Raw genomic sequence first — 11,798 nt, 5'->3', positions numbered from 1 at the left:
CATTAAAATATGCGCGTGACCTTTACGCTCCTTTTCGTTCTTGTTCAAGTACATAAACATCAGTCAACCCAGTCAGGACCGAAAATCCAGAAAATAACATAGAAAATTCGCCAGATTCTGATCCCCGGATTGTCATAAGTTTATTCATCACCAAAACACCCTATTTATTTATATATATAAATACACAAACATATTCATATATTTGTTATTTTCAAGGCATTTTATTTAATTTTTAATTAGTTAATTGTTCAGATTATATTTGTACCTTCGTGAATCTTTGATTGTTTAAAGTGGAAACAGAATAAAATTGTCGAAGATGGTAAATTGGATCCTGGGTCAATCTTTTCTGAATATATGTCTGGCATTTATTGGATGTTTGCATATGTGCAATTCTCAAGAAAGTGGTCAGGTCAATACTTACACTATTTCGAGCTTTGCATATGCACAAACTTTCCTCAAACCATATGATTGGCGTTATTTAAGAGGTAAATTTACTTCAATTTTGCTTTTCTTGTTTCTTTTTTCCCTTTTTTGATGATTCTTTGTGAATTATGAATGATCTTGAGCAAAATTTAAACTTGTGTTCTTGGTGTTCTTTTAATATATATATACATGTCTGAGTGTGTTTTTTGATGGTTTAAATTCTTGATCGTTTGGGTTTAATTAGCTCTTCTGTATGGTTTTAGTATTTTGAAGAATTTTTAGTTGTGATACTTGGTGTGTTATATAGTTGTATTGAATTCTTTTAATGTTTTTTTGGGGGAATGCATCTGATTTGTATTGGTCAATTGAGCTATAATCTAGATAGATTATTGCTCTATAATTTTTTTTAATTGTTCTCACGAGTTCATGTATTTCCAGAGCTTAAAAGTTGTTAGCTTGTGGGTCAAGTTCAAAATACTAAAAAAAAAATTTGTTGATGTTCGATGTTGAGTTCGACTCCGATATTTTATTACCGGAATGTTGGTCTCATTGCTCCTTTTTCAATACCTTGTTGTTCATGAGCATTTTGGATTGTCATGTTCGGTGGTGGGGACTAAAAAAAGTTACAGTTTGAAGATGGTATTCCGGATAATCTAAATCTTGGCCTTGCGGAACTTAATTAAATCCTTTTGATTTTTAAAAGAATATTTTTTTTTGTTTATAAGCATTAACATAAGTGTTTAGATAGTGTGACGTTTATTCATGCGATAACTTAGAGTTTCGATGTCCGTGTGCCTCATTGCAGTTGAATTGCCACCGCGGTTCTCTTCAATGTCTCTGGCTTTGGAATCAGATGTAGACCTTGTAAGTCTTTGTACAGGCGTGCTGATTACTTATAAGTGCACCTATAGAATAAAAAATATTTTCAATCTTCATGTCCTTTTTCTTGATACTTAATTGTTCTACTTAATATTTACACAAGTCATCGTGCGATATTTAATACACTTTCACATTTTTAATGAGGATGTGTGGTTTTAACAGGATCTCAGTGAAATAAAAAATGCGACCGCAAGCTCTCTGCCCATGTTATGCTTTCGTGAAGGGAGCCCTCCTCTTCCTGATGTTTATAATACAACTCTAACCAGCCTAGGTAAACTGTTTGGTGGTAATTTTATCATAAACAAAGATTAGATAAACACCATGTCGACCAAATTTTGTTCTCTCTGTGATGAAAATTTTTAGTATATTACTTAAAGAAGTTATTTATATTGTAGTTATAGATTACATCTCAAATAATTCTTTTGTTGGGAATCAAAGCCTTCAAAATTTTGAGAAGTGCTATCCAATGCAGAAGAATATACAGTTGATAGTGACAAATGAGCAGGTTTGTTTGGCAACCTTTTATGCAGCAGATGCCTAGAGTAGACAATTCCGAACATGAACTAAGTTTCTGTACAGATTTCTTCAGGAACGTGGTATTTCGGGCTATTTAACGGCATAGGACCAGTGAGGACACAGTCTAAAATGGTACTTTCTCTAATTGGTTCTCAACAATGTTATTTGTAAATTGGAGAATTTGTTTACTAATTATGTTGAAGGAGTAACACATACCCCTTCTATCATGTGTGGCTGCCTATGTGGCACTATGATAGAAAACGTGTTGCTTGAGCTACTACATAGTATAAATAATTAAAAATTGTATCATGATAACTGGAGTATAGTGGCGAATGCGACCTTACATATAATTTCTTGAAATCATAATTATAGAAGAGCTCGTTAATGCTAAACACTTCGAAATTCCATATGCGCTAATTTTGACATAACTCACTTACAATGCTCTCTTATCTTCTACCGTTAATTCTATATTTAACAGATTAATAGAGGTTCAGGATACTCCTTCAGAGCCAATATTACTGTGGAAGGATGCACAGCTTCAATGGTGGTTGGCCAGTTCTGCAACCAAACCATTAATTCACTTTCTTGTGAAGAAAACTATAATACAACCAGCAGTTTAACGTTTGGTGGGATAGCCAAAAATGTTATTTCCTGCAGAAATCCCAATGGTGTAGTTTGTCATGAAGATGATGGATCGAAAGTCTATTCCCTGGATTTGGTAGGATTCACCGAGGAGCTAATTATTACAGCATCAAATGTCACCGATAGCAGTGGTTTGATGTGTTATGTTAGACTCAACTCAATGCCGCTCAAAACTGCTTTTGATTTTTCGAGTGACATCAGTAAATCCCCTTTGGTAATAAGCCGTCCAAAAGCTGGCAGTTGGTACATTATCATTCAACCCATAGACGTCTCAAATAAAAGTGAGGGAATGCAGAAAAATAGCTTGAAATTGTGCTATTTAATGGATTTGCAAGTTTTTCAATGTCCTGAAAACAAGGCTGGATTGAACTGCACATTTGATAGATATGTTCTTCAGGTAGAATTTCAAGTTTCTGTTACTCAGTGAAGTTCTTTATGATCAACATTGAGTAGTCTGTTCATTGTATAGGATATATTAATAACTGAGATTCAGCACATCAATCCTCCAAGATTTACGCCCTTAAACTTAATGGACAAGTGAGATTTGGTCTTTGAACTCAGTTCCTTCAAGTTTATTGTTGGATCTAAACTTTGGGCTTATGGGACGGGGATTTTTTCCTTTTGATATTCATAACTTATTCTAGTGCATGTTATAATCTTTGAAAGTAGTCTACGTAGTCTAGCTTCGACATCAGGTTCATTTATCTTTGAGAAATTTGAGTTTTTATTAGCTTGCTGAGAATCATTTTTCTGCAGGCGGTACTTCGGAAAAATCCATCTATCCCTTTTGAATCCTATTATGTGCCATTAAATCAAAAAGTGTCACCAGATTCTACTAATTTTCCTCTTGAACCTCTCTTGGGCAACTTTTCTAATGGCGAAGGTACCAACAATTTTTGGACCTTTTTCCTCCTGGATATTCCATCTGCTGCTGCTGGAGGAAGTATCCACGTGCACATTGCATCTGATGTGAAGATAAGTTATGAGATATACGCAAGATATGGAGGGTTGCCGTCTCTGAAGGATTGGGATTACTTCTATGCAAACTCCACAAACAACAGCAATGGTTCAATGTTTTTCAAATTGTATGACTCGGATGACGATAAAATTAGTTTTTACCTATTATTTGTCAGAGGCGGAACCTGGAGTTTTGGGTTGAGGCGACTGAGTTCTCCTTATGGTTCCACATGTCAAACTATGATATCCTTATCATTAGAGAGGTGTCCTCGGAAGTGCTCTTCTCATGGAACGTGTCAATCTGTTTTAGATACTAGTGGGCTGACTCTTTACAGGTTTGAATGTGTTATCTTCTGAAATTTATTGAGTTGAATAAAAATAGCTAAACTTTCTCTAATTTGTTTATCTTCTGTTTTTGTGCCTTGGAATCAGCTATTGTGCTTGTGATCGGAACCACGGAGGCTTTGACTGTAGTATAGAACTTGTATCTCATCAAGGTTGGTTTATTTGCTTATATAAATCTTAAAAAATGCTTCTTCATTTTTTTTGCTTCTAGTCACCTATTTCCTTGTTTTACATGGGCCAAAATTATAGCCTGCTAATAAATACAAGAACCACACTTGCATAACGAAAGGAGGGTAGCATTTTTAGGGTAGGACTCCTTTAATGGACTTCTGGAAGCAAAATTTCTAATTTTAGAAAAATTATACATTAAATTCAAAAGTTTTCTAGTCCGAGAGGGCGATTGCTCCCCTTATTCGCACCTAAATCCACCTCTACTTGTGGGCTACAACCATCCTCTGGAATTGTCATTGTTTTAGTCTTGTGCTTTTGAGTGTTACCATGAAATCTTGTGTAGGTCACATTCGACAATCAATTTTCCTAATAGCATCCAATGCTGCTGCTATGCTCCCAGCCTATTGGTCCCTCCGAAATAAGGTATTCAGCCTTAAAAATCCGTTAAGGATCAAAGACCAAGAAATATTAGCCCTCGCTTTATCTGCATTTCAAAGTCGATTTTCTCTAGGCATTTGCAGAATGGGTTCTTTTCATGTCAAGTGGAATCTCAAGTGCTCTGTATCATGCATGTGATGTAGGGACATGGTGCGTGCTATCTTTCCACGTCTTGCAGGTATTAAATTATTATAGGTCTCGAGTTTGATCAGGTTTCCTCATCTATGGCTTGACCTTGGTTGTATGCTTCTTCCAGTTCTTGGACTTCTGGCTTTCTTTCATGGCTGTTGTTAGTACGTTTGTGTACTTATCCACCATCAGTGAAGTTTCGAAAAGGACAATACACACAGTCGTTGCAATTCTAACAGCTCTCATGGCTGAAACTGGTCCAACGAGGTAATTTTTGTCCGTCAATACAACATGCGTATACTATATGTAGTATCTGGTTTGTTCGTTCAACAGAATTGCATCATCTCATTTGATTGGAAAGTGGGTTTTATTCAGATCTTCAAACATAGCTCTTGTAATAGCCATTGGAGCGCTTGGTCTTCTTGTTGGGTTGCTAATCGAGCTCTGCACTCGTTATCGGTCACTATTCTCCTCAACAGAGTTTAATATAAATCTTCTTCACGGGTATGTAAATCATCTTACTGCAAAAAATTTTATGGTAGGTGCGTTAAAACTGTGAGATCATTGTCAACCACCTCCCATCTGCTGGATCTTTCATTAAAAGTCTGATACATACTATATGATTAATGCGAGTACAACTACCAATATTAACGATCATCATGTAATAAATTTATCCTTATCTGATAATTTAAATACAGATGGGAAACTGTAAAGAGTTGGATCCGTAACATCATCAAGACGATTATAAAACGCTTTCGCTGGGGATTCATTCTTGCTGGTTTCGCTGCATTAGCAATGGCTGGGATAAGCTGGAAAATGGAGAGCACAGAAAGTTACTGGATTTGGCACAGGTATACAATACATATTCCAAACAAAAATATTTCTTTTCTTTCTCTTTTCGAATATCTCAAGTTTGGTTCAAATCGTCATGCAGCCTGTGGCATATATCCATCTATACGTCTTCGTTCCTTTTCCTCTGTTCGAAAGCATCTGTTATGAACTGTGAGAACGAAAGATCGTCTGGTGGGAGCTACGGATTAGCTCGACAAGATTCAATCACCGGAGTCGAGCAAATACGTGGAAGTTAGATACCGTTTGCAACTCTATAGTAGTCGTATATCAGGTTTACATGCGCCGAGTATGAATTTCATTTTCCGTAGCTACACAAGGTGAGGTTATACAACAATAAACATGAGAAGGATAGGTGTATATTGTTATATGAAACTCAGAAAATGTTTCAATAGGGTGAAAATTTGTGAATTTTGAAAGTATTGTGCTCACATTTGATCTTACCAAAAATCGCTTCTTGATATATAAATTTTGGATTTGAGTAAACGGCTATGCGAGCGTGCATTGTGTTTAGAGCATCTGCATTGGTCTGTCAAAACTGTGTTATAACACAAATTTTGTTGTTTAAACAAATGCACAATTGGGTTATAACTGACATCTAGACAAGAGAGAAGACAATTGTGATCCACTCCCATAGATGCATGACCTTTTTGTTTACAATTTATACATATATTATATTATTTAGTTTTAATCTATATTTTTAAATAATTCAACTAATGAGTAATTAATTTTTAAAATTAAAAAAAGTAATGATTGTTTTTATTAAAAAAAATTAAAAAATTGTTTTAACGATTATTTTAAGGTTAATTAACGTCTATTTAATAAAAAAAAATCGAATATTCATGTATAAATATTCACACATTACACAAATTATTTTAAATATCAAAACACATTATTCTACATCTCCAAAAACCTTCTCTTCTGTTTCATCATCTCAATTTTTTTTAAATTTTTTTCTTAAATCATGTTTCGAAATAGATGAAATTACCGAAGTTTTTTCGTGTAAATAATTTGAAATTGAATTTATTTAATGTAAAATAAGAATAAGATTAATGAATGGACAGAGTGACCTAAAAATAATTAGTGTTAATATTAAAATGAATGTGAGAGAATATATATGCTAATATAATGTGTATGTGGCATGTGAACCATGATATTTTTTATGAGATGATGAATGATATAACGGGAACGAATACGGATACTCTTAGAGAAAACAATCTTGCATCCAAAGTTTTGTCTAATTTTACAATGATTCTAGTCAATTTTACTTATTTATTTTTAAGTTTTCGTTTTAAGTTTACTTAGTTTCAAATTTAAAATATTTGTTTTAGACGGAAAAATATCAATTTCCTTGAACTATGAATCCAACTTTATTTTAAATTTAATGAGCTACAATACACAACTGGGACAGTGGGAACAAGGAGTACACCTATTGACAATTATATATATTTTATTTATTATAAAGAGAAGAGATAGATACAACAAAGAATATTTGTTTCCTAAAAAAAAATTGGAAATATTTCATGTTAAACCCAAATCGAATTTTACCATGTTTCTTGACACGTAGGTTTCTTGTTAATAATTTTTTCATTATTCTATTATTTTGCTGTCTGAATAAAATCTGAATAAAATACAAATCTGTATATTATCATAAAAGAAAATGTTAACCACCACCCAAAAATGCTTTACGTGCCAATCTATTCACCATTTTTGACTTCTTGAAACTTCTGTTCATTCCCACGTAAGCCCTCGCTTGCTGTTACTGGCAAATATTTCCTCAATCTTGACGAGAATTTAAAAGGCGGGGGCTCATTGGATTGATGGGATAAAAACCCTTTAATTTTCCTCGAGCTAGAGCTACTGTTCACAATTTATTTTACCAGAATTCTCTGGTAAAACTCCTTGCTCGTGGGTGGGTATCTATGATTGTAAAAAAATGTGCGTTTTTCTGCAGTTTTGTTTTGATGGGATGCTTAATTTCTGTGGAAATGATATTTTCTTTTCCTGTTGTTTTTATTTTTGAGCTTTTTTTTCCCCAGTATTTGGTTTTGCGTGGTACTGTACTGAATTATTGAGTGCTTTTGGATAAGATTAATTATCTGGTGTTGTTTCTTCCGTGTGTTGACTAGCTTTTGCATTTGTGGCACTTATTTGAGTAAAGATTTTGTTTTTTTCCGCTTTTAAGTAAGCGGAGATGATGTGCTTGGATTTGACATTGGAATCGAGAAAAGATTGAATCGGTGTATATTGAATCATCATAGTTCTGTTGTTGAGGCGACGTCATAATGTATTTCATTGCTTTAAAACTTACATTTTTTGAAAATTTACACTTTCACTTGACTTTTTCAGTCTGTCGCGGGGTAGGCCACTCCTTGTGTCCCCTTTCCCATGGAATTCTGCTTGTCTTGTGAAGTTTGAGAATTTGGATGCGTAGGTACTGATTTCATCGGTGACAGAGCCAAAAGTTTGGTGAACACGGGAAAATGGATCTCAATACTGGCTCTGCACTGGAGTTCATGTTAATGTGTTTTCTGCAATTCGCGTGCTGCTTTAGTCCTTATTTAGTATCATCTTCAGTATTCATTCATGACTCGTAGTTAAGCCAAGCATGTTGCTCTTCACAGTAACACAATTGTATCATTATTAAAGATAAGGTGAGCATGGTGGAGGAAAAGAGGGTCACCTCGAGATTTGAAGTAGTTTAACATGTTCCATAAGCTTCTCTCTTAATGTGGTTACTATTGCTTTCCTGTCGTTTTGGGAACACTCGTGATCACAAACATTATTCACTTTGTTAGATGTTTCACATCGACTCAATTAAATTCTTGAGAATTGTATAAATGGACTTGGGCAATCTCTCTCTTGAGTAACATTCGTATTTATTTTCTTGTTTTGTTCTTTAATAACAGATTCTTGTGATGTAATCATGAGCATCCTTTGGATTTTATAGCTTTTGGGAACAAAAGGAGTTGAAAAGCGTTACAAGGTCTGAGCTTTTAAGTAAGAAACTTGGTGGAATGGGAGGTTGCTGTTGTTCTTCCAGGAAGCATCAGTTTCACGGAACACCAGTGTATTATTATGTGAGTCATCTTATTTATCAATCTTACCAACCCTATTTTGAATTTTTTTTTGCTAATAACCCTCTGGTGATTTTAGAATATCCTTGTATGTGTTTCTTTATTAGTATTTCTAATACTCACGGACATTTGGTATCTGGTAATATTTAGTTTCCTCTTGTTAAAGTATGAGAACTTTTTTTGGTTATTTGAAATTCGTAGAAATGTAGCATTGGAGTATAGAGTAGAAAGCAATCTCAATACATTTGGTTTGAACTCCATTGAAGTATAGTGTTGATGTAGATTAGCTTTGAAGACGAACGTCTTTCAGAATGGACCCAAGATGATTGGAGGCATTTATTACATTTAGCTTTGTAGTCATCCCATGAATTTAGTCCCATATATTTTAGAAAATGGTATTTCCTTTCCCAATTTTTTATAATCAATTCTAATATGTGAACTCCATTCCACAGTATCCACGAGGTTCAGAAGAGCATGATTCCCTAACATCTCATGATGGCATGGCTACCGTACGAGCTTCTGCATTGTTAATCGACGTTAACCTAAATATGTCAACTCCCGACACTTATCGACCCCCTCCCGCTCCTCTTCCATATGATTTAGTTTTTGGGCGCCCAGAATCTACGGATCCCGAGTCTGGAGAAGTGACTATAAGTGCACACACGCTGGAGAAGCCTAGCTGCATAGTTCTTAAAGAAGCAAATTGCTTGAAAGAATCAGAAATTCTTTCCGTTTCTCCGAAGAAAGTTGATCTTGAATTTTTGAAGTCGGAACCGCTTACAGTTTCAACGGACGAAGATGATACATGTCCCACCTGTCTTGAAGGTGAGTACTGTTGGATATCTTGCCCCCAGAAGTATGCTACATTTGTTCTTTACATTTTCACCGCCACTGTGCGATTAGTTATTATGATTTCGATTGGCTACTTTTGATACCAAGTCTGAAGTTTCTTGGCTCAACTGCAGTTGACTCATCCTTATTTATGAAGCTAAACATAATATCCTAGAGTCTATAACTTTAATGCTTATAATATTTGGTATATTATCTTGTTAACGTTAAAAGATTAATAAATTCTTCGAAGAAACTTCACTTGTTGGAGACGAGGCACTGATTTCATACTAGACTTTCAGCGAATAGCCTTGCACTGTACTGGAGGATCGCTTTCTTACACGTTCTTTCATTTTCGTCAACTTATTTAATGGTTCAATATTTGTTCTAATTCACAATTTTAATCTTTCTATCCTTCACAATTTTGTCTGCAGAGTATGATAAGGAGAACCCTAAAATCTTGACCGAGTGCAGCCATCACTTTCACCTTTCATGCATACTCGAATGGAAGGAAAGAAGCAATATGTGCCCCATCTGCGATCAGGTTCGTCAATACTACACGTTCTCTATCACGAAACTTGGATATGTAACTCTGCAAAATTGAGGTTGTTAACTTTCTGGAAATTATCAATAAAAGACTTGACTAGATTCTTGTGATCTTTACAAATGGACATTTTAATTCTTGAACATGCAGGAAATGATTTATGAACGTGTATGAAACTTCCAAGATGCATACTTCTTTGGTTTTTCGATTTGTAGCTTGCCGATGTATAAACCAGCAGAACCACGCCATTCTTTACTCGTATATTGGATTCAAAGACCATCTAAATACAGTTAGAGATCCCGAATTCAATAAAAGTAGTAAATTTATCCATGTATATATATGTCAAACTACTCGAATCTCCCCAAGGCATACCGGTGTCTTATTCGACGCTAAGAAATTTCTCCATATACATAATTAGCGATTTCTTGTAACTAGGGAGCCAACTGCAGTGCAAAAGAGCTCATCATATTCAATGTTGTAAGTTGTGAAGATTTAAAGAATGTATAGATATGTGGACGCTTCTTATTTATTTTCCAGTAGCTTCTTTGTGCTCAAATTGTGTGTGTTTTTGTACATTACTCGATTCAATTCAATGATACTGGTAGCTGGGTTTTATTCAAATTTGTGCATAAATTCCACTTAGCATGAGTGTATATCGAGTTAGTGATTTTACTTCAAAGGGTTTTAATTTTTGTTGGTATGCGTTATTTTTAAATTTTTGAAATATAGTATCGAATTATATAATAATTTTATTATAGAGTATTTCAAGATAGTAGTGAGAAATTAAACTTAGAAGAAAATTTATTTTAGGAAACATGTTTAAAGAGAGGAAAATGGTCTAGTGTTTTGGTATTATTTTCTTTTCTTAGAATATCTATAAATCTATTCAATAGATAAATCAATCTTAGTTACATTAATCAACCATTAAAAAAAACAAAAAAGATCTTTCAACCCACATTACAGGTGAATGATTAGATAAGGCAGTGCGTTCTATTTGTTTGCATTTCTACTGACGTGACAAAAACTATCAAATTTATCATGTGTCAGAGATCTTAAATATTTAAAACAGAGTTGCTTTCAGGTTTAGATTTTTCGAAGTTGAAGTCACTGCTTGGACAACTAAGAAAGAATCCGACCAAATTCGAACCAGATTACACTCACCTAGAAGAGCAAGCAACATTCAGTGATGCATAACACTAAGTTCTGCAGCTACAATTGATCATGGAAAACGAATACCTCTTGTTGAAGCAGCACAAACCGAGCTAAGATAATCATGAATCATAGCACCCACATTAAAGCAACCACTTAGCTCATTATACCCGGCATCCACATCAAGTCTAAAACATCCACTGGAGGTTTCATCCACTTTTTCTCTCTGAGTTGATGATTATCCAGATCTATAACCACACTTGCATTCGTAGTTTTCCAGAATTCATCCAAATAAGACTGCACTCAATCAAACAAAAATCGAAAATTGTTGCTTATGATGATAATGTTTAAATCGGCATAGCTTTTACCAAATAGCTCATGCATACATTACATAAAACTCAAACTCGGTCTTTGACATTATATCTACCAAGGGACATAAAATTAAACAATGACTCATAGATGCTTCTTGCGCTCCACAAAGCATATAACATTCGCTCACTGGAAGATGTCTCTGCAAATTCAATTCGGCAGGAATAAACTCATGAAGTGCACGCCAAAAAAATATTTGAACAATATAGGGAATATGAAGTTTCCAAATTTATAACATATTTTTTTAAAAAAAAAAAACATAAATTTCAAAAAAATTTGTTGACCATATCACATGAAAAAAATCAACCATTGTCGAGGTGTTCGAGTTGATGGATCTTCGTGATATACAAGAGCAATGTTCTAAATTTTAATAGATTCGGAAGTAATGATGTATTCTGTAATTTTTTTATGATAAATATTGATGTATTATTTTATGCAAATATAATATATTTAAATTTTATTGTTATATATAATAAATATTT

The 11,798-nt window shown here is 34.2% G+C and overlaps 2 protein-coding genes across 3 annotated transcripts; both read left to right on the top strand.

Moving 5' to 3' along the window:
* Positions 1-5,837, top strand: LOC140984716 (uncharacterized). The gene is made up of 14 exons (XM_073452281.1): positions 1-485; positions 1,229-1,287; positions 1,465-1,573; positions 1,698-1,807; positions 1,882-1,950; positions 2,297-2,857; positions 3,217-3,752; positions 3,850-3,914; positions 4,277-4,356; positions 4,445-4,549; positions 4,628-4,767; positions 4,876-5,004; positions 5,199-5,351; positions 5,435-5,837. The coding sequence occupies exons 1-14, from the start codon at positions 317-319 to the stop codon at positions 5,586-5,588; spliced, it is 2,439 nt and encodes an 812-aa protein (XP_073308382.1). The 5' UTR covers positions 1-316; the 3' UTR covers positions 5,589-5,837.
* Positions 5,838-7,078: 1,241 nt separating this feature from the next.
* LOC140985128 (probable E3 ubiquitin-protein ligase RHB1A) lies at positions 7,079-10,327 on the top strand. Of its 2 annotated transcripts, none has more exons than XM_073452882.1 (6): positions 7,079-7,261; positions 7,699-7,783; positions 8,300-8,429; positions 8,879-9,251; positions 9,689-9,798; positions 9,949-10,327. In XM_073452882.1, the coding sequence occupies exons 2-6, from the start codon at positions 7,776-7,778 to the stop codon at positions 9,970-9,972; spliced, it is 645 nt and encodes a 214-aa protein (XP_073308983.1). In that variant the 5' UTR covers positions 7,079-7,261; positions 7,699-7,775; the 3' UTR covers positions 9,973-10,327. The 2 variants fall into 2 exon arrangements, with proteins under 2 accessions (XP_073308983.1, XP_073308984.1); XM_073452883.1 differs by having other exon boundaries at positions 7,098-7,241.
* The last annotated feature ends 1,471 nt before the right edge of the window (positions 10,328-11,798 follow it).

Source organism: Primulina huaijiensis, chromosome 9, assembly GCF_012295235.1.
Source record: "Primulina huaijiensis isolate GDHJ02 chromosome 9, ASM1229523v2, whole genome shotgun sequence".
Lineage (NCBI taxonomy): Eukaryota > Viridiplantae > Streptophyta > Magnoliopsida > Lamiales > Gesneriaceae > Primulina > Primulina huaijiensis.
Note: the sequence above shows the minus strand (reverse complement) of the source record. Positions and strands in the feature narration are given on the sequence as shown.